Source organism: Chenopodium quinoa, unplaced genomic scaffold (genome assembly GCF_001683475.1).
Source record: "Chenopodium quinoa cultivar QQ74 unplaced genomic scaffold, ASM168347v1, whole genome shotgun sequence".
Taxonomy (NCBI): domain Eukaryota; kingdom Viridiplantae; phylum Streptophyta; class Magnoliopsida; order Caryophyllales; family Amaranthaceae; genus Chenopodium; species Chenopodium quinoa.
The window spans coordinates 1,457,614-1,480,879 of NW_018744718.1; the positions used below are offsets into that span (position 1 = coordinate 1,457,614).

At 33.2% G+C, this 23,266-nt stretch overlaps 1 protein-coding gene across 2 annotated transcripts; it reads right to left on the reverse strand.

The window, feature by feature from the left end:
• Positions 1 to 12,503: 12,503 nt before the first annotated feature.
• LOC110703290 (boron transporter 4-like) lies at positions 12,504 to 19,162 on the reverse strand. Of its 2 annotated transcripts, XR_002507666.1 has the most exons (14): positions 18,776 to 19,162; positions 17,910 to 18,031; positions 17,692 to 17,774; positions 17,387 to 17,579; positions 17,155 to 17,293; positions 16,721 to 17,053; positions 16,275 to 16,448; positions 16,072 to 16,167; positions 15,844 to 15,960; positions 15,414 to 15,733; positions 14,833 to 15,112; positions 14,621 to 14,731; positions 14,317 to 14,510; positions 12,504 to 12,670 (listed from the first exon to the last, which is right to left on the reverse strand). XR_002507666.1 is itself a non-coding variant. In XM_021881068.1 (13 exons), the coding sequence occupies exons 2-13, from the start codon at positions 18,002 to 18,004 to the stop codon at positions 14,475 to 14,477; spliced, it is 1,977 nt and encodes a 658-aa protein (XP_021736760.1). In that variant the 5' UTR covers positions 18,005 to 18,031; positions 18,776 to 19,162; the 3' UTR covers positions 13,418 to 14,474. The 2 variants fall into 2 exon arrangements, 1 of the variants encoding a protein (XP_021736760.1); XM_021881068.1 differs by lacking the exon at positions 12,504 to 12,670 and having other exon boundaries at positions 13,418 to 14,510.
• Positions 19,163 to 23,266: the final 4,104 nt, after the last annotated feature.

Sequence of the window (23,266 nt, forward strand, 5' to 3'; positions counted from 1 at the left end):
CCTCAAAGAACGGCAACAATAGGGTGGACTTTAAGTGTTATCTATTAGGGTGCTGTAGCTGGTACCAATGCTGGTGATAATATGATAATTGATAATTTTTAAGATGTTCGATGTGCTAAGGCCGTTTAAGATGTGTGATGTGCTAAGGCCGAGATTTCCTTGTCGCAAATTGAGTCTTGCTTTGTCAATATAAATCTATGTGGCCTGGACGTCCATGTGATGGAGGAAAGAAGACTCCAATGTATCTCCCATATATGGTAATTTGACACAAAATTTAGATACTTGCGCTTGCGCAAATTACATATATTCTTGGGTGATTTGTTCATATTTTCTGTGATGAGACCTTGGTTTTTCAGGAAAACAAATTTCATTTAACAGAACATATGATCATTGTATGGTATGTAAGCATTCATAATACGATGTTCCAATGACCTAACATCTAATTAGTGACAAAGACTATATAGTATAACTCGTCCCCTAATGAATCAAGTTTTGTATATGCAAATGTCACCTCACTTGGCAGCTGCAGCAACAAAATCAGTGTCATCAGTTAGAGTGGCAAGCCAAGCAGGAGGCAACAACCAAGTTTGTTTGTTGACCGTCTTCACTAGTGGCAGCAATATGCTGTAGATCTCAGCCACATCTCTCATGGATCCACCATACCCATTTCCACTCCACAATGTAGCCCCACCAGATGTTGATGCTGATCTTTGGTTGCAAACCCTGCACAGCGTCAGCATTCATCTCAGCCATTACTTGGAATGTTCCAGAATTGAACATAATGTAGTCCCTCAATGCTGCATAGTTTCCATCTAGGGCCTTGAGAAGGGTACAAAGGTGATCTCCTGGGGCTTGAGCAAGGGCCAAGATTCCCTCAGCCTCTTTCTTCTTGCCATAGAGGTCTGCATCAGTGTAGAAGGCTCCATCTTCTTTTTTATTTTTCATTATCTTGGTTGCGTTATATTTTCTGTTTTCCCTCCTCTTTTCTTTTACACTCAATCGTCATTTAATTATTTTAATAAATATCTTCTTTAAACTCTTTGAATTTCCATCCAATCTTTGAATCTCTTTTTTAACATGGAATAAGAACTTGAACTAACATATCAGATTTATCAAACCAGGCATGTTTAGATATTGTCATGAGGTATGCTAATTAATAGAGCGGATAGAGTAACTGCTGAACCCTAATAGTTCCAGCAATAAACATCGCTACACCCGATTGCAGGCAGTATCGCTTCGAGTAGCATGTATCTCCCATCATAAACCATTTACTATTATTTTCATCACGGGTGGGACAATTTTGTCGACGACCACTGCCAACAATTGCGACTATATTATTATAAAATTTACATTTCATGGCACAATGATGAGTATCCAATGTTGACCAATGTTCCAACGGCGTCGAAGCGGCAAATCGTTACTGTCGAAACGTCTAAAAAGTTGTTAGGGTTGGGAAGAGCACATCGGAAACAAATTAAAGATGTAGAGATTGATAAGATAAGTAGGGAAAAAATAAAGGCAAGATAAGTAGTGAAAATGGACACACAATATTTAACGTGGGAAAAATTATCAAAAAAAATTACGAACGACGAACGTAGAAAATTAATCCACTTACGAACGTAAAAAAAAACCCTTGAGAGGGTGAGTATTACAAGAGAACTCTCATTATAGGAACTCACAAAGGAGTAATACAAATTAAGAATAGTGGAGTAGGGAGATTATGTGTATGTAGAAACTTCGATCCTGATATATATCTTAGAGAGCTATATTTGTAGGTAAATTCTCTCTAAGCATGAAGAGACACTTAATAATAGTACTAAAGTATTAGAGGATATGTAGGTGGATACATAATCCAAATGATACCCAACTTCTTATATTTATAGGTGATGTAAGGAGATGGAGGAAGTGTGTGGAATTTTCTACACACAAGCTCTTCAAATTGTCCACATAAATCTAGAACTTTATGAGCATTTACTGTTTTTAGATTCTTCCAACATTTTGCCATTAATTTCTTGATTATTTTAGAATTTTTTAAAAACTATGAGAAGCTTGAAATATAATGAGTTGGGCTATGAAATTTGGGCCACACTAACCCAACAAAAGCGGCGAAGGACCCATAACAAAGAATTAAAAAAAACCACAGTATTTTCACAGGATTATTGTGGGTCAAACGTTTTGCTCGCCTGACGTAGTTCTTCGGACACATAGCTAGCATGCCCGGGATGATGAATTCCTCATGTACACTCTTATAGTCTTATGTATGTTCAAGTTGGTTTTTTCAATGGCAGGTGGAGCTAATCTTATGGTACGTGTGTTTTGATTATTTGCCATGTCAATTCCAAGAAAGGAGTCGGGAAAGAGATGATACTCTCTGAAAAAGGAGGGAAGCAAGTGTTTGTAAGTTCGTTAAACAAAATTTGTGGGGATTTGTTTACGACTAAAATCAGTAAAATGTGACTTCTTAATATATAGCCACGACTAAAATCAAAGCGTGCTCAAATGAACTAAGGGCCTGGAGTATACAACACAAGGAAAAATTGGGCCTAAATTGGGAAGAGGTCCAATCTGATCTGGCAACAACTCAAGGAAATAGTGAATGTTGGGCCCAATAGAGATCCGGAAAAAGATTGGAGATTGAAGAGGCAGGGTTAAGCAAAACTATCTGAAAATCCGAAAATCTTAAAATCCGTTTCGAATTTGATCCGACTTTTTAGGATATCCGATTCGATTAGGAATTTCGGATCGGATATCTTATCCGAATAGTTGGGTATCGGATACCAACTCGGATAGCTATATTTTCAATTTTGGATATCCGAATCGGATATGGATATCGGATCGGATATTCGGATATCTGAAAATTTTCGGATATTTTTCGGATAACAGATATCCGTATTCGATATATAGTACTAAAAGAGTATTTTTTTACATATAAAGATTTAAAAAAAATTTCGGATAATCGGATATTTCGGATATCCGATCCGAAAAGGTTCGGATATCAGATATCGTGGATCCCGGATATCCAATATCCGATCCGAAATCCATTGGAGACAACGAGCAAAGTCAAAATGGGATGCGTATGGAGACCAATCTTCGGGTTTTTTCTATAGAAGTGTCAAAGCAAGAATAGGTAAAGCTGGAAATCAACAATAGACTATACAAAATTAACTAGGGGGGTGGACATGCACCATGGTGCACACAAGGTCCAAATAACAGCCAATAAATTATATTTACCCAAATTAAATCAAATGAGACATCATTAAGGCCCCGTTCTTTAGAGCTGCTCTGCCTTGCTCTGCTTTACTCTGCTTTGCTGAGTTCTGCTCTGCCCAAATCAAATCTGTTCTGCTCTGCTCAAAAGAAATCTGCTCTGCTCTATTTTCAAATAATAAGTAATATTAACAATAGCAATAAAAATTAATATTCAATAATAATTAATATTATATTAATGATAATAATTTATTATTTTGAATAATTATAATAATAATTAATATTTATTAATCATAATAATAATAATAACAACAACAACAACAACAACAACAGGGCCTAAGTCTTAGTTGCACTCTAGTGCAGCTAGTATAGTTGCACCACTACCTATAAAATGAACATGTAGTAAAAAAAAATATGAACACGTAAAATAAATGAACATTCAGTAATAAAAAATGAACACATTAACAAAATGAACATGTAATGCTAAAAAGTGAACATGTTAAAAAAATGATAATTCAATATTAAAAATAAACATGATAATCATAAAATAGCTGGGCCACAACTTTATAGTGTAAAAATAATTATGAACAAGTAAAAAAAAATTTATTAATAAAAAGTGAACATGTTAAAAATAATTATGAACATTAGCGTATTGAAAATGAACATTTATCATATAATAATAGAATAGCTGGAGCACACCAAATAAATTGAACATTTTATAAAAATATATGAATTTTTTAAAAATAATATAAACATTTAGTATATAAAGTATGAACACCTGAAAAAAAATTATGAACATTTAGTATATTAAAAATGAACATGATTTTCTAATATTCATATAAATACAAATTCATTTTATATTATTATTAACGGAAAATAAAGATAAAATGAATCATTAAAATATATTCAGTTTTTATATACTAAATGTTCATTTTTATTGTAATAAATGTTCAATTTTAAAGTACACTGTGTTAATTTTTTTTCCAAAAATTATACAATTAGCAACACAATTAAAAACCGCAATTCATTTTAACAAAAAATTAAGGACGCTGAAATTCAATAATTTATCACAAAAACTCATTAATTAAATTAACATTTATAAAAAATTCAAAAATTTAGTTTAAATAGTCTAATTCACTAGATTCATCAAGAAGTCAATTGGAATTCATCAAATTGAAATTAGCCAATTACAAAATCAGAAAAAATCAATTACAAATTTAGCCCAATTCTAACCTAATTAAAAATCAACTACACGAAAACTAACCTACATTGATGAACTCTTTTGAATAACAACCAAATCCGTAATATTGTAGAAAACAGAGGAAAAAAAAGGTGACGATCGCGATGAAGATGATGGAGAATGCTACAGTGGTGAGGAAGTGGAGCATATTCAAAATAGGAGGATAAAAGAAGTTTAAAGATTGAAGGAAAGTGAGGTAAGAAAGAAAATTTATTTATAAGGAAAGAAAAAAAGAGGAGAGAAAATTTTGAATGGAGAAGAAAACATAGAGAGAAAATTAATGGAGGTAAGGAAGAAGAAGAAGAAGAAGAGAGAGAGAGAGAGAGAGAGAGAGAGAGAGAGAGAGAGAGAGAGAGAGAGAGAGAGAGAGAGAGAGAGAGAGAGAGAGAGGTAAATGTGAAGAAGGGAGAAATAAAAATAGAGAGATAATTAATGAAGGTAAAGAAGAAGAAGAGAAAAAAAGGTAAATATAAAAAAATGAGAAAAAAATGTAAGTTTGTTTTTGAAATACTACATGTTCATATATAGGGTTATTGAACCTAACTACACAAATACTCCCTCCATTTTTAAATACTAGCTCTCTTTCTCTATGCGCGGAGTTTTAGGAAAAATTGGAAATAGTAATAAAATATAGAGGTAGTGGGGTAGGTGGAAGAATAAAAAATTATAAAAAGCAAAAGTAGTGGAGAGAATTGGAAGAGAGAGAATATGAAAATAATAAAATATGATCATGGTGGGCCCAATTATGTGAAAGAAATTAAATTAATATTGTAAAAGCTTTTCAAATAAAAAAAATAGAGCAAGTATTTAAAAACGGAAGGAGTATGTAGCTAAGAATTTGTGATGAGGTACTCCTTCCTCCTTTTATTTAAACTGCCATATTATTATTTACTTTTCTTTTTAAAAAAATTTCATTTCTTATTAAACACAACTTCTCCCAATTTTTGCATTTAACCCGTTTCATAAATCATAATCTCTTTCCTCTCTCATCTCCCATTTTTCTATCTTTAAAATAATTGAACACAACCATGAATAAACATGATGACATCGAAGAACATCCTATAGCTCCATCACAAAGGTTATATTAGGGCATGTTCGTCAAAATATAGCTTTGAAGGCACCTGTAGCTGTGGAGATAGCTGTGAGCTGTGGAGATAGCTGTTAGCTGTGAAAAAAGATAATTTAGGTATGATTGTTCGGTAAAGTAGTGGTTGACTAGTTGCTACATTTAAGAATCAATATTTTATTTTTAAAACTATACATTAAATTTTCAAAAGCTACTTCAAAAGCTATCTCTAACTTCAAAAGCTAATAATCGATCCTAGCTTTTAATAAAAGCTACATCCACCACTAAAAGCTACTTGAACCATTATTTTGCCAAACACTCACATTTTTTGTTGGGTAGTGGTTGACTTGACCAAACCACTAAAAGCTACTCAAAAGCTAGCGTCGAACACGCCCCTAAACTCCCTCCGTTTTTAAATACTTGTTCCACTTTCCTCTTTCGGCCGTTTTTAAATACTTGTTCCACTTTCCTCTTTCGGCCGTTTTTAAATACTTGCTCCATTTCTTTCTTTGGAAAGCTTATACAATATTTAACTCATTTCTCTCACCTAATAGACCCAACAAATATCATATTTTATTAATTTCATCTTCTCTCTCCTCCAATTTCTCCACTACTTTAGCTTTTTACAATTCTTTATTCTTCCACCAACCCCCACTACCTCCATATTTTATAACTTTCTCCAATTTCTCCTAAAACTCCGCGCATGGAGAAATGAAGCAAGTATTTAAAAACGGAGGGAGGTATGATTATTACTTTGAATTTGCTAGTATTTAGTTAAATTCACTAATAAAATTTGTAAAATTTTAAAATACATATATTTCAATTTCTCGTACATGTGAAAATTTGTGGAAAATAAAATGAACACTACTTGGATTAGTTACTGTACTTACTCGGTATAATTTGTGAAATTTGTAGAATAAAACCAAAGTTCAAATTTCATGAACTTAATTCTATTATTAATTTTTTTTTTGTAGAAAATCGAAAGTCTCTTCTCTAACTACTGAAGATGACCATACTAAATAAGTAAACTATTGTTCAAAACTCAACTTTATTATTACATTATATTGTTGATTTTGAATTACTGTATATACTAAATAAACTCTAATTTATATGAACAATTGAATTTTTCAATTGTTTAAAAAAAGAAGCCAAAAATAAATGAAGATATTGTGTGATGTATCTGAAACGAGTCCAATTGTGAGTGCAAAGATATGATTTTTTTTCCTTGGAGGCGCATGCATGATGCTCCGTGCATTCGGATTATTTTTAAAAAAAATGCAGAATTAACATATAGTTGTTCTATAATGAACATATAATTGTTCTATAATGAATATATAGCTATTTTATAAAGAATATTACATATAGTTATTTTATAATGAACATATAGTTGCTTTGTAAAGAACATATAACTATTTTATAAAAAACATTCAGTTATTTTATATCAATAAAGAACATTATATTATAATGAAATGAACATTATTTTTATTCAACCATCATAATTTAAAGACAAAATTCAAAGAACATTTCAAAATAAACCATTAAAATTATGTAACAAATAAAAGTACATTATACTGACAATCAAAGAACATGTAGATAAAGAACATTATTTAATAACAGGTTATGTAGTTTGCAATTCTATAACATATTCATTTTATTTTAACTAGATATTCTTTTTATTTCTATACACTATTTTTACGCGTTTTTTTTTTTTTTTTGGAATCTATACACCGGTAGTTGATCCTTTAAGACCTTTTCATCAATGTAGTCGAACACCTTTAACGAACCACAGGTTAAATAAAACATTATTCCTCTTACTACCAAAGGAAGAAAAAACCAAAAAGATAAATTTGCTTCAGGCAAATATAGAGATTGAGACATATATACCTGCATTAAGTTACCGCGCAATGATAAATGTTGAACATAAGACATGGGTCTAATGAGGTTAATTATTTGCTGAAAAGATACTTGAACCCACGACTCATCATAATCTAACATCTGAATTACCACCAGAAGTGCTTTAACAAGACAATGCATAATTGGGATCGAGTAATATTTTGCTAAATCATCACAGTAGTCAAGGTACTCCAGATTGGGAGCATTGATAAGCACCATGTGCCCTGTGAACTTCTGTAGATGTAGGATAATCATACTTAGGCACGGCTAAACACAATTTCCGTAGGGAAGTGGATGTGATATCTAAAATGTTGAATGAATGTCCAATTTTACATTCATTCACATATAGCTTTAAGCAATTAATTCTCTTTCATGCATAGCTTTCTCTTCTTTACGCACTGTACTGACTTCGGCATTGGAGGGGCCTTTCTTGACACAGCCCCGAGACCAGTTTACATATGTTTGTTGTGTAGGAAACCCTCGGCCCGGCATCACTTGGACCGAGTTCAGTCTTCAGCCCATTTCATAAGACCTTGCCGAAGGTCCCATTGTTTACCCGAAACAACCGCAATTTCCAATCAATATTCTACAACTAGGTTAGTTCCCGTGTTATGGACGATAACTTTCAGACTATTATTGGTGTAACACTATAATTATATTTATCGTTAGTGCTTGTAACATAATAATTCGTATTTAATTTCAAAAATAAAATTGTCAAAAAGTATTATAAACCACATACTACGATATTTTTATTTTCTTATTATTTCTAATATTTACTAATAAAACAAAATACAAAAAATCAAACAAATTACAAAGAGCTTATTAACAAAATAAGTTTTGTAAAAATACTCCTTTGACTATGAGTATTTTAAAATTCACAACAAAGTGATGCTCTGTACTAATTTTCTTTTTGACAAACAAATATATATATATATATATATATATATATATATATATATATGTAGCTTTTTTTTTTCTTCTTCCATATAAAATTGACCAATTTTAAAATGTGAAAATGTAATTAAAAAAAAGAAAGGCCATATTATCGCATAGATAATATCACAATAAGATTTCCCATAGTAATAATTTGGGCATGTGGTGTAACATAAAACCCGTGGTGTATTGATGCAAAAATATTATATAAAAAGAATAATTTCTTAACCCATATAATTCCTATTTTAAATACTTAAAAAGTTATTATGATAATATGTTTAAAATTACCTACATACTTAGTATTTTTTTTATTTTATCTAAAGAAATAAATGTATATATAAATATGACAGATTTGTTAATTTAATCTTTAATTAAAAAATTATATTGTATGCTTAATAAAATAAAACATCGATTGCATCATAATGTTACAGTATATAGTTATTAGATAAATATAGAAAACCAAAATTATACATATAATTAAAGATACTTACCCAACTACAATAGTTGGGTAGCCATTATAATTAAAGATACTTAACATATCAAATAATGAAATAGTTAATATTTGAGTATAATATATAAGGAAGAAACATAATGATTATTTTGGAAGGAAAAAGTATTATTTTTGTAAGAAAGGAATGAAAATATTATACTTTGTATTACGTATTTTAAATCTTTTCTAAGAAGATTTTTTGACAAAAAATCCAAAAATCAAAAAAATAAAATAAAAATAAAAAGTTTTGGCGGGAAAATTTTAACGAAAAGTTGACACGTATCATCTTTGGTTTCGCCTTTAGTATATAGTTAAGGCTTGTTCTGCTGAACTGAACTGAATGAGCTGAACTGAACTAAACTGAATATTTTATAAGAGAAGGAAATTAAGAGCTGAACTGAACTAAACTGAACTGAATTTCAACGTATGAGAACAGACCATAAGTTCAGTTCAGCTCAGTTCAGTTCGATTCAGTTCAGTTCAGCTCCTAATTTCCTTCTCTAATAAAATATTCATTTCAGTTCAGTTCAGTTGAAATCAGTTCAGTTTAGTTCAGTTCAGCTCGGCTCAGTTCAGTTCAGCTCAGCTCAGTTCAGTTCAGCTCAGCTCAGTCCAGGCAATGAGAATAAGCCCTTATAGAAGATAGATGATTCCTAAACTTTGCTAACTTGGTTGATTTTCGAGTTTATAGTGTATGTGGATTTTGTCGTCTTTCTGAATTTCGACCAAAAAATATTGTGACATCCCCCTCCTTACCAATCTGCATGTTTACTTGCATTGACATGCGAATAAATTTCACATATTTCTTTGATCCTCTTTTTCAAGGTTTGAACTTTCTTATGCAAAATCTTTCTGAATTTCTTTTGTATTGAAGCTATCTTTCATCACCATCTTCGTCATCACTAGCCTTTTCCATTTGCCTCGTACTATGCTTGAGTTTTTTATTTATTTTTTGATCAATTACTTAGTGACACATGTCACTTAAATAAATAAATTCACCCAATGTATATATTACCGGTAATAAGAGACCAATAGATGTAGATGCCCTATAAAAGTGGGATTATTAAGTAAGGTAAGATTATTACTAACAACCCGAGTAAAAATTGGATTATTAGAATCAAATTTTCAAGGAAAAAGGCTTTATAAATTTTCCAGCATGACCCTTAAGGATTCGTAACATTACAGGCCTAGCTCTTTACGGAACCCTAAATTCGCTGTGGAGGTTGGTCGGGGCAGCGAGAACGGGAGGGGGTGGGTTCGTTGGCTGCGTAGGGGTAGGGGAAAGGGAGGAGGTGGATTCGCGCCGGCGCCGGCCACCGGGGAAAGGGAAGGGGTTACCTAAAAACCACCACGAATTACCATCAACGGTGACTGCCCAGCACTGGCAGCGCTGAACTGCTGCCCACACGAACTGCTGGACGAGCCAGCACGCTGCTGAATAGGGGAGTCCACAGCTGGGCTGCGGTTTGGGGCAATCTGCCGCAGCCTGGCTGCGGTACTCTCTGCTTGAGACTGTTGCTGACGGAGCTGGGCGCTGCTAACGGGAGGGGCTGGGCTTGGTGGCTGTTTTTATTTTTATTTTATTTTATTTTTTTGGTGGCTGAAGGGGAGGCATTTAGGGTGGCTAAGGAGGGAGTGGTGGCCGGAAGGTGGTAATGAGGGTAGCTGGATCTCACTAATGGAATTATTAACGGATTCCGTTATCTGGTAGCGAAATTTAAAATACAGGATTTGATAGGTAGTAAAATAAAATAAAAGTTTTGAAAGCGAAATTTAATAACGAAATTCCGTTATCCCTACAATTATTCTTGGGGAACAATCACAAGATTCTTTGGTTATTGTGCCTAATCCTACCCCCTTAAATTTTGGGAAGAGCAGCCAGGAAAACCGATTTGGAGGGAAACAAAATAATAAGAAAAAAAACACTCCAAAAGCAAATAAAATTCCTACAAAAAATACTCAGCCACTTGTACCTAGTACGAGCTTGAACATGCAAAAAGAAGAAACTCAAAAGTCCTTTACAAAAGATAACCCTGGGAAAGAGAACGTACAATTTTATAAGCCATAAACTGTAATTCAGAAGAAATCAGAGGAGATTCTTGAAGTCCTAGCAAATATTTCGAACAATGAGTCACAGAAGGAACTCACCCATGTTTCCCCCACCATCGGATGTAGTCCAACTTATGATCCCGACGGAAAAAAATTCTTTGCGTGGGACAACCAATGGAGATACCATATTTGGGCATAGCCGACCCCCTGAGGAATGTATTGGAAGTGAGGATCGAATCATGGATGGAATTGATGGTCACTTTGAGGATCCCCGGCCCAATGAAGTTAATCGCCTAATGCAAATTCTTTCCGAAGCTTATGTAAGTTCTTTACCTTCTGTTCCTGTTTTAATGGAAGATACTATACCAAACTTAGCTCCGAATTCTTTGCCAATTTCTTGCATGGTATGGAACGTGCAAGGGGCTAGAAGTAATGCTTTTATTAGCTCTCTTCAAGAAGTTGTTAAAAACCATAAACCTAATGTGTTAGCTCTAGTTGAAACTCATATGGGGGGACACCAAGCTGAGCGTATCTCGAACATTCTAGGGTATGTACATGGGTCACACTAGGGTGGATGCTCAAGGTTTTAGTGGAGGGATTTAGGTATACTAGAAACCCGAACTTGTCACTGTTGAACCAATTATGCAGCATAATCAATTAATTACTATGAATATTAGGCGTGTAGGAGGCGATCCTTGGTATTTTACGGCCATGTATGCAAGCCCTGATTCTGTGAATAGGAGTGATTTGTGGCGTGAGTTGGGTGATTTTTCTAAAACTCATAATAAGCCTTGATTAATTGCCAGTGATTTTAATGATACACGCTTTTCCCATGAGTGTAGCACTTCCTGTCCCGAAACATCTAGGCGAGCAGCACTGTTTCAATGAGTGGGTTGAAGACATGGATTTGCTTGAAGTTGAGTTTAGTCCGTCGGGATCATATGTTGGTAAGGAGGGAAGGGACTCATGGCTATTAAAATAGACTTTAAGAAAGTTATGATCGATTACGATGGGACTTCATTTGTGACACTCTATATGAGATTCGATTTCCCCCCCCCCCCCTCTCCTTATTATCGATCTTATTATGGAATGTGTTACTACTTCCTCTATGCGAGTTCTATGGAATGGTGAGCCCACTCAAACGTTCAAACCGGGTCGTGGTATTAGGCAAGGTGATCCGCTCTCTCCATATATTTTTGTCTTATATATGTATGGAAAGGTTGAATCAATTAATTGAAGAGTCTATCATTGCCAATCTTTGGAAGCCGATTTATGCTAGTAGGAATGGTCCTAAACTCTCACTAGTAGAAAAAATGCTATTTGTAACTAGCGAAATTGACTTTTTGTAACTGGCATTGTTGGTTGCGAATGCCACCGTTACAATTAGTGAAAATTATTCGTAACCGGCTAATGTTAGTTACAAATAATGTACTATTCGTAACTGGCTTAACCTAGCGCCAGTTACAAATAGTCTATTTTCCAACTTAGAAAACATACTATTTGTAACAGGCATTAAGTTATGCCGGTTACAAATAGAGTATTACTTGTAACTGGCATAGCCTAACGCCGGTTACGAATAGTGTTTTATTTATATAAAAAAAAATTATATATATATATAATGGAAGCAGTAGCGAATTCCTCTACAATAATTATCAATCGTTATATGGCCAAATTTAAGTGACATCGACATATACATTATCAACTCTACAATAATACTGAATTGATTTACAAACATGTCTCTCACAATTCACAATTCCTTTTCATCCTAAGCCATTATCCTTGCATAATATACCTGCAAAATACAATCAATTTATAGAATTTCAAATACATTCAATGGGTTACTGTCAATTTCAAATAAACAATCAAACACTTACCTCCTCAATTACTATTTTCATTTCCTTTTGTTTTAATTTTTCTATTTAGAATTTATTAGACTATTAGGTTTCAAGATCGAAGTCAATATCTTTTTACCGTACAATCACTAAATCAAAGTCGCTCAACTAAAGTTTTGGACATTGCATAGCTACACAACATCCAACACATTTAATGATTACATGCAAATAATTTTAATAAAACTACGCATTCGATATAAGTTATTAAACAATTTAACTATATATACATTTTGATAGGTTTATATCTTTCATATTAACAAAAATTTACAAATGTTATTATTATATTTTGAAAAAAAAATTAGACTTTGGAGTTTTGTATAAGATAGATTAAGGATAAGTTAATTCCCGTCATATATGCATTGAGTTTTGGGTGTTCTATCCGGTTCACCCTTTGGGCTAATCCAGATTTGAGGATCTGTTCTAGGCTATTAGGTTCCACTCCCCTTCCAATTGTTGTTGCAGGGGAGCGAACACAGGTCCTCCCTACCAAGTGTAGTCTCAATCACCACTACACCAACAACCAAACACTTGATATGGAAGACACGTGTTATAAAATATTATATTATATACATATACTTTTTTATATTATATAAAATATTATAGGGAAATTCTCACCGGTGAACTCCAATTAATTAATTTTACAAGTGGTAAATATTCTTAAAATTTATTATCAATGGTAAACCCCAAATAGAATGACTAATCAATTGGTAACCTTAATAATGATTTAATCTAATTATTTAACTATGGTTAACATTTAAAATTACCCAATGTATAGGTTACCGGTCATAAGATATTAATAGAAGAAGATGCCTTATAAAGGTAGGATTATTAAATAATAGGTCAAAGGTAAGATTATTAATAACTGAGCAAATATTGGATTATTAGAATTAAATTTTGAAGGAAAAAGTATTCCCCAAGCTATAGATTCCTACGTGAATTAGGTTGCTTAGCCTTGTATATATATTCTGATAACCCCCTCAAAAAAAAAAAAAATATATTCTGATAAAGAGATCAGTGAGAAGTTGAGACCTTGAGGTTTATTTTACAATATCTGATCCGTTTATTATACGATCTCTGAAACTCTAATCCATTGAACAGCAGTGTTTTGATATTCCTATCTCTATCCTCCATTGAAGCTGCTTTTTGTGGTAAGCTCTGTTTTCCTTTTGTAATCATCAAATATCAATTTTTTTTGATGGGTAATTCCCATTCAAAGTGTTATTTTTAAACAAGGGTTAGGGTTATTTATTGATTGATTGTTCATCTTCTCTATATACTAACTCTGGTAATTGGACACTTCAATGTATGGTAATTGGACACTTTCTTTTTTTTTCCAGATAACGAAACGGACGAAGCTTTCAAAATTCTTGCCTTTCGCAGCAAAAAAGTTGAACATAATTTTTACTGACAATTTCCTATCAATATTCTACAATGAATTTATGCTTCCTAAAGCTTGCTAACTTGGTTAATTTTCGAGTTTATAATGTATGTGCATCTCATCTTTCTGAATTTCGACCAAAAAATATTGTGACATCCCCCTCCTTACCAATCTGCATGCTTACTTGCATAGGCATGCGATTAACTTTGTTAATTTTCAAGGTTTGACGTTTCTTATGCAAAATATTTCTGAATGTCTTTTGTATAGAAGCTATCTTTCATCATCATTAGCCTTTTCCATCTGCCTTGTACTATGCTTGTGTTTTTTTATTCTGAACTAGTACTATTCCCTTGAGGATGAATCTGGAATAAGCACAAGAAAAAAGGATTAATGAATAAGAGTTTAAGAACAAGAAATCTTATTAAAAGTACAGGATAGAGTAAAAAAACAAAGCAGCACTCTTAGTTCTCACCTGAGGATTATCAAAGCTCATAGCTCTGATCTTGAACTCCCCTCGACTAGTCGTCAACTCATCTAGTATCTCAGAATCATCTCCCTCATCATCATGACGAGTTTCTCCTTCCTGATTACAGACGTCAAAATAAGCCAAAGGTCACCAAGATATGCTTAAAGTATGCAAGAATTATGTAAGTATGTATGACAAAGTTGACAGCATTTACTTACCCTGAAAGACTTGCTATGAGAGCGTCTAGGTGCACCAGCAATCTCCTCATAGCCAGCCGCATCCAGTTCTTGAAGATGAAAGGGGTGAAAAAACTTCGGGAGGATATGTTGGCGTATGCTTATGAGAATGAAAAAAGGCAAGGGGAAGAGTATCCCTGCTATCGGTATCCAAGTAACTCCAAAGCATATCAACAAGTACACGATTTGGAATACTGTGAAAGCAGCAATGGATTTGAAAGGTACTGATTCCACATATGATGCATGAGCTTCTTCCAGAACCCTGCATTCAATGGGATGGATAACAATAGGCTTAATCAGATTGGCAAGCATACCAGGTATTAAGGTTGTAAGCATCACAATCAGCATGATAAAAATTTATTTGGCATCAGTTTAAGTTTTTATATTGTGGTTTTCAAGAGCCAAAATGTTCATATGTAGGTTTCTGAAAACAAGGCCTTAAACTGGAAAACCACAAGTGGTTTCTGAAACCCTGTTCTATTTTTAAGTAACCTCAAAACTGATGAATTGTGAAGATACAAAACAAGCAATTACTCTAGTTTTTAGGTAGTTGGAAAACTTACTTGTATCGTCTTGCTGGTCTAATGAAGAGGAGGAGGATTCTCTCCCAGAACTGGCTTCCCGGGAGACTGTCAATGGCCATATATGCAAAGTATCCCCATAGGACAGAGGTGGGTATTAGCTTGATCACCGGCATAGCAAACATAGCACATGCTACAAGGACTGATTGTAAGATGTTGCTCACTCTTTGCTCGTTGACTCTTACAGGTAAATAGTAGTCAATGTGTTCAAGTTTAAAAGCTTTGTGTTCCTTTCCGTCTTTGCTATCTCCATTCATAACTGCCTGCTTCAAATCTTCCAACTCCTTCACAACTTCATGTGGCTGAAAAATAAGAATTAACATGGTCCTATTCATGTACTACACTCAACAGAGCTTATTTTCAATTAATGAGTTTCTATAATGTATGAGCAAGTATGTTGAGAACTTCATACATTGGGATTCTGATCCATTTCGATGAAAACATCCTGCATCTGACCATATACTTCAGTGCTGCTAGCATTTTTCTGTATGCTTTCCTTTGCAGATTTTACCATTTTTCTACCCATCAACTGTCATCAGACACAATCACATGATAAATACAAGTTGCTGAATCATGTAATTGCTAACAATACGATAAATCACTGTAAAATTCCACACTCTCACTGTCTCACAAGTCTCACCTGCCTTTTGAGGACAGCAAGGCTCTTTGTATGCATAGGAGATTGAGGAAGAACTCCATTTGATGGAGGTAATCCGAGTAGTCCACAAAGCAAAGTCTGGAATAACAAAAATATAGTTTAGACACGAATATTGGTCACCTCAATATTTCAATGTAATGGAAAGGTTGTATGTAATTACAGATTACATTTCTTGGTTAACATACCGTAAATCCAAGCACCAAAATGTCATAGTGGTAGGCAGAAGGTTTTTTCAGATTAAATTCCTTTTGCTGAGCTAGTTGTGAAGCGACACTATGGTCGAAAAAGTACAGTCCTGCAACCATCAGAGCAGGAATGATGGCAGCAAAGATGTAAGCTATTGGCACCCTAACCAAATCCTGCATTTAAGTTTATTAAAATCCATTTAGATAAGTGGTAGAAGGAAACAATTCCAAGTAAATTGAAACAAAGATGTTCAATATAAGTAGCCAGTTAGGATTATTTGATACATATAAACATATAATGCTGTGTATATATATTTGTCACGTATTGTGATACAAATACAAAACACTTCTGTCAGAAATCCAACAATTCCAACTCCCATGGTACACAGACTTAGAAATCCAACAAATAACAGCAAAAGTTTAGTGATTGCATATTGAATGATTACCTTTACTACACTCCAATGGTACACAGACTTGGACTGCCAAGGCAGAGGACTATAGAGCCTTCTAGGTACACCCTTTGGAACTCCAGAAGGAACGCTGAACGACAAGGCAGTCCAAAGCACAACCATCAATGGAACTCCATAATCTGCAATGAAGCTCCTCATACGACCGGTACCATAGCGCCATGACCTTGCTCTACGGCTCTTTAAGGCCATTACAAAAACACCAACAGTAAATATTATTCCAAGCAATCCATTGGCATATCGCCACTGAAATAGATACTTCTCTTGGTGTGGATCCTCATCTTTGGGAATATGAAATTCACTTACAACTCCCTACAATAATTATAAGAAATTTTAAGCAGAATTTACATATTTCAGGGTACTAATGCAGAATTTTTCAGCAACAAACAAGATTAGCAAGTTGTTAAGAGTACTTTGATAGCTTCTTGGAAGAAAAGAACTGTAATCAACATCCCAAAGAGCTCCCCAGCAACCCTTGTAAACCGTTTAATGATCGTGGCAACATTGAATATCGAAAGAAAGATCAACATGAGGGCAGTCCACACACAAACCCTGACATACAGCAACATAAAAATTTCAGCAACTACATATCAAATTCATCATGCTTTTCTAGGCATAATTGATATATGTCAATCATATACATACCATCCAGCCCAAGCAAGGTAAAGTTCCTTTCCCAAACCTGACCGCCCTTTCGCAAAGTTATAAAGATAAGAGTACATGATCACAGTTGGTTCTGCAACCCCAACTATCAAAAGAGGCTGCCCACCAATTATTGAGTGAATTATCCCACATATTGCTGTTGATGCTAATGTTTCAACTGTGCTCAAACTTCCATCTACAAATAGCAGGAAAAACACATGAGGTACATTTGACCAGTATTGTTAATACATTTTCTGTATTTTAAAGTGTCGAGTATCAGACACGGGTACTTGGGTAAGATCGCTCACCTGTATCTCTGCTGAGTTGCTCCCCAAAAGCTATTACAGGAAGAGCAGAAGCAAAGAAAATATAGGTAGTTGGTGCCAATATCCTATACCCTCACCCAAAAAAAAAACAGAACAAAAACTCTTAAAACAATTTACTAAAAATCTGAAGTGAAACTGCAATTTTTCATGTATATAGATTGAATCTGAATGAAAATAAACATGAAACAACCCAAAATTACCCGAAACCGGATCGAATTCCACCACTCCAATCTTGCTTGTAACATGCCCATCTTCCACTGAAATCATTTACAATCCCATAAAATGGCTGCTTCATTATACCAATTCCAATATCAAATATTCCCTAAAAAACAAAATTCACACCGTTAATATTCAACATTTATTTTCCTTATTTTAACAAAATTACTACAATTAAGCTACTAAGTATGTGTATTTCATCTCATATATTTATTATTCCCAGTAATATTATTCAAATTTAAGTGAAATAAAAAAAATAAAAATAAAAATTTGTAACCACCCAAAATTCAACAATGTAACTGGAATTGCTTAGTTAATCGTCTAACCTATCAACATTGAAGGTAAAAATCAAGGGTTGCAGAAATTAAACCCCAAAAACGGTAATAATTTTTTTTTTTTTCTTTAACAAAAAAGTAACATTTTCCAAGAAAAAAAAATTCAGTGAAAATCAAATACGCGTTTTTTCTATATTCTTCAAGATACTAAAAACAAATTTACTACTAAAAACAAAAATCAATAAGAAAATTTGACACAAACAGAAGGAAAAAAAAAAATTAAAGAAAAAACAGAATTAAAGAAAAAAGAGGATACCCATAAATTTTCCGAAGAAAAAGCTACTAAAATTTGACCTAAAAAAACAGGTTACAAAATATTAAACTACTAACAATAATGTAAATAAAAGAAATAAAATGACATTTAATAAAATCATGATGAAATCTTTATTATTCTAGTCATGCTAGCTGTAAAATATTTACTCCTAAAAGTAATAAAAATGACTAAAAAGAAAATAATAATAATAATAATAAATGAATGCGAACAATGTGATGAGGAGAGAGATAGAGAAATTTACGACGTAGTGTTTCGCCGGGAAAAAGTGTCGGACGACGGTTAATGTGGTGGAAAAGAGGTTAGAGTTGAAGAGTAGGAGGAAGTGAGAAGGGAGGTTTAAAAAGACCCGCGCTGCTAGTGTTATGTATCAAAGTGGGGCCCATTTCTCATTTCATAGGAGATTTTTATTTTTATTGTTATTGTACTTGGAAATGGAATTTATGTTTTTTCATTAAAATTTGATTTGAAGATTCTTACCGTGATTTTGTTATGACTTGTGAGTAATAGCTGTCATTTGGAGTATTTTTTTGACTAATTATGGATTTGTTGTATGGTTTTTGTGTAAAAGTAGATGGAAAGATGAATGGGATTTTTAAATGTGCAATAAGAAATGATACTGTATCTGTTTCAAAAAAAAAAAAAAAAAAAAAATCATTTATTGCTTTAACTCAATAAACCAATTGTGTTTATCAAGGTGATGGGGGGGGGGGGGGTGTTCGCCAATTTGTATCCCAATAGATAGGAATGGAGATAGTTGTTGGTTTATATTTAGGCTATTCTATTGGTTAAACTTTTTATACATATTCAATTATTTCATTTTGACGATGGCTCGGTCTTGTTAGATCGATCGTTCACTTAGTTTTATAGTTATCACAATGTTTCTTGTTATCGAGTCCATTATTTACAAGTACATGAAAGTGGTAGTTATACTACATTTTGACGATGGCTCGGTCTTGTTAGATCGATCGTTCACTTAGTTTTATAGTTATCACAATGTTTCTTGTTATCGAGTCCATTATTTACAAGTACATGAAAGTGGTAGTTATACTACATTTTGACGATGGCTCGGTCTTGTTAGATCGATAGTTCACTTAGTTTTATAGTTATCACAATGTTTCTTGTTATCGAGTCCATTATTTACAAGTACATGAAAGTGGTAGTTATACTACATTTTGACGATGGCTCAGTCTTGTTAGATCGATCGTTCACTTAGTTTTACAGTTATCAGTTTATCACAATGTTTCTTGTTATCAAGTCCATTATTTACAAGTACATAAAAGTGATAGTCCTATACCTTGTTAAATGTTAGGGTACTAAGGGTGTCTTTGGTAAAATATAGTTATGTAGGTAGCTGTTAGTTGTGTATATAGTTGTTAGCTATCAACAAGCCGTTAGCTGTGAAAATAGATAATTTTGGTATGAGAAAATTTGCAAATTGCAGCTATTTAAAGTTCGTATTTTGCAAATTGCAGCCCAAAAGTCCGTATAAATTGTAAATTGCAGCCCGATTCAATTTTTTCATCTGTTTACATGTTGAAAAATCTTCGGTTAAGGTTTTAGGGGTCTTTTAAGTTCTTAGGGACCCGAATTGAGCTTGGAATTAGCAAAAAAATAACATAAGTGTCTCATATTACAGTTTTCCACAAATCGATACATTTTTGTAACGCAAAACGAGATACTTGCGTTATTTTTTTGCTAATTCCAAGCTCAATTCGGTCCCTTAAGAATTAAAATGGCCCATAAAACCTTAATCGAAGATTTTTCAACTTGTAAACCGATGAAAAAGTTGAATCGAGCTGTAATAATTTACAATTTATAAGAACTTTTGGGCTGCAATTTGTAAAAAAAATAAATTTAAATGGCTGCAATTTGCAAAAAATAAACTTTTTTTTTTTTTTTGAAAAGTTGCAAAAAACAAACTTTAAATGGCTGCAATTTGCAAATTTTCCTTTAGTTATGAATGTTCAATAAAGTAGTGGATGACTAGCTGTTACATATAAGAATCAATATTTTATTTTTATTTTTAAAACTATATATTAAATTTTCAACAGCTACCTCAAAATCTACCTTTAACTTCAAAAGCTAATAATTCTAACTTTTCATAAAAGCTACCTCCACCACTTAAAACTACTTAACCACTACTTTATCAAACACTCACATTTTTTGTTAAGTAGTGGTTTGACGACTTGACTTGGTCAACCCACTAAAAGTTACCTAAAATTTACTCAAAAGTTAGCGCCAAACACGCCCAAAAAATCTCATAATAAACCTTTAAAAACTCTGATAGATGATCAATGTTAAAAATCTACAATGTTATCTATTTTATTGGAAAATTGTAACCAAACCGCAAACTTCATACCTTCATTTTGCTCTCCAGTGGAATGTCATGGAAAGTATCTCTTCAATCACCCTACTTATATTAAAATCCGTACAAATTAATTATTTCTAGGGTCTTTTTAAAAAGTAATTAGACTACCCTTTAATTTTGTTGGCCATTTGTATGCATTATCCCTTTTGTATAATTTTTTCTTACTACTTTTTCTACTCCTATAAAATCAGACCTCGCATGTCGCATCAGTTCGGTTTAGTTCGGTTCAACTCTAATAAATTCAGTTCTATTCAGCTCACTGAACAGGACTGAACAGGCCCTAATTCCCCAAAATTCAAGTTAAAAGCATTTGTAACAATTGTTTGGGGTAAAAATACCCTAAACACGTGGCCCAATGGCCTAGTGACACGTGGCATCCAGCCGTTGGTCAGCAGGGCTCCAATCCTCTGCTGACACGTGTCCTCTAAACCCTAAAAGGGAAACCATCCCTTCCCCACTATAAATAGTGGAAGGACCCTCATTAATGGGAGGCTGGAACATTTGTTGTTCACATTGAATACTCCTCAAAAAGAAAAACACTTACCCCGAGCAATATTAATTGCAGAATTCTCCCATTACGCGAGAAGTAACTTCTACATTACGTGCATTCTACCTCCCGTATCTTTACTAACTTGATCGTCGGAGGCGGAGCTCCTACCCCCAGGAGTCTTCGTGATTTTGCAGGCACAAGCGTCGAAGGGCATTCTTGGAATTGTAACTCTCCCGCAGGACACATCAAAAAACCCCGAAACAACAATAAAGATGGGCAGAGTGACGAATTATGAAAATTGCAAGATCAAAACTAATTTCTTTTAGAGCCTATACTAATTTGTACTACATCATTTGATTTTTCTTTAGTCAATTAAAATTATATACTACGAATTTGTTTAGGAGGGTAATCGTTTTGAATTATTCTACTTAATTTCACGTCTACCTCATGATTGTGAATGTAATGCTACAACTCTAGCATCTACCAAACGTTTAAATGTGTTGAAATCAGCAGCCTATACTACACTATATGGTGCAGAAATGAAAATGGTCATTTTCATATTCATGAAATTGGTAGTAAATACTTCTTGAGTGGAATTTTCCATATTCATGCATTTTGTTAAAAGAGAAGAGAATTATAGTAGTTGGAGAAATGAAAATCATATGCATAACCAACCTAAAAGTTGTTGACGGTAAAATAAAATTCTCAACGTTTATAAATGTGTGACCACACTTTTTATTTCTTTTTTTTTTTTTTTTTTTTTTTATGGAATTATCATTGGTTATGAAGAAGATTATTAGCACTCGTGCAGTGTATCTTTCCTTTTTTTTTTTTTTTTTTATAAAAAAAATATAAATAAATAAAAGGGTCGCTTTAGCTAATTTTAATAATTTCATGAAATTTTCTATGTAAAAATTCTATCTCAATCGAAGAATTGTCAGAAGATTCATTATTCCATGTATATGCATGCATTGTTATTCATCTTAGCAACTTCTCTTTTCTTTCATCCTTTTCACTAGTTTTTGTGATGTTTGGATAGACAAACAAATAGTGATGACGTGATTTCTTATTAGACACCTTTTGTGTTTTCAAAATATATCAACTTTTAAAATTTTCGATAAATGATAATTAGAGATATTTATAATTAAACTTATGCGGCATTTACAAATATATGTGATAGAAAAAAAAAATATAAAATATTTTAACTAATCTAAAAGAGGAAGTGCATACAATGTAAGGGGTACCATTATTTGAAGTTGATGGTGTCCTAATGTAAAAATATCCTGAATAAAGGAATGATGCCATTTAGGGTCTGTTTATATTTATTGAAGTGAGCTGAACTGAACTAAATTTATTGGAGCTGAAATGAACTAAATATTTATGAGAAAAGGAAATTAGAAGCTGAACTGAACTTATTGAAGCTGAACTGAACTGAAATTAAGGGTCTGCTCAAGTTTATTGAACTAAACTGATTGGAGCTGAACTGAATTGAACAAAGCTAAAATGAATATTTTATGAGAGAAGGAAATTAGGAGCTGAACTGAACTGATTGGAGCTGAACTGAACTGAACTGAAACTGAAATTAAGCTGAAGGAATAGTCCATAAACTGAAGTGAACGGTCCCTTAAAGTTTGAAAATGTTATGATACAACACATACAAGAATCAACATAAGGTCATGTGCATACGAACATAAAGCATTACTAAAATGGGGGCTAGGCACCCTAAGCACTTTCATATACTAATAGAGTTTGCTTGTTTGTTTAAGTATACAGCTATTACTGGTCACAGTCATCATAATATTGCTTGTATGAGTGAATAATTCCGAATATGATTATAACAATTATACCATTTAATTGACGATCACATTTTTTGG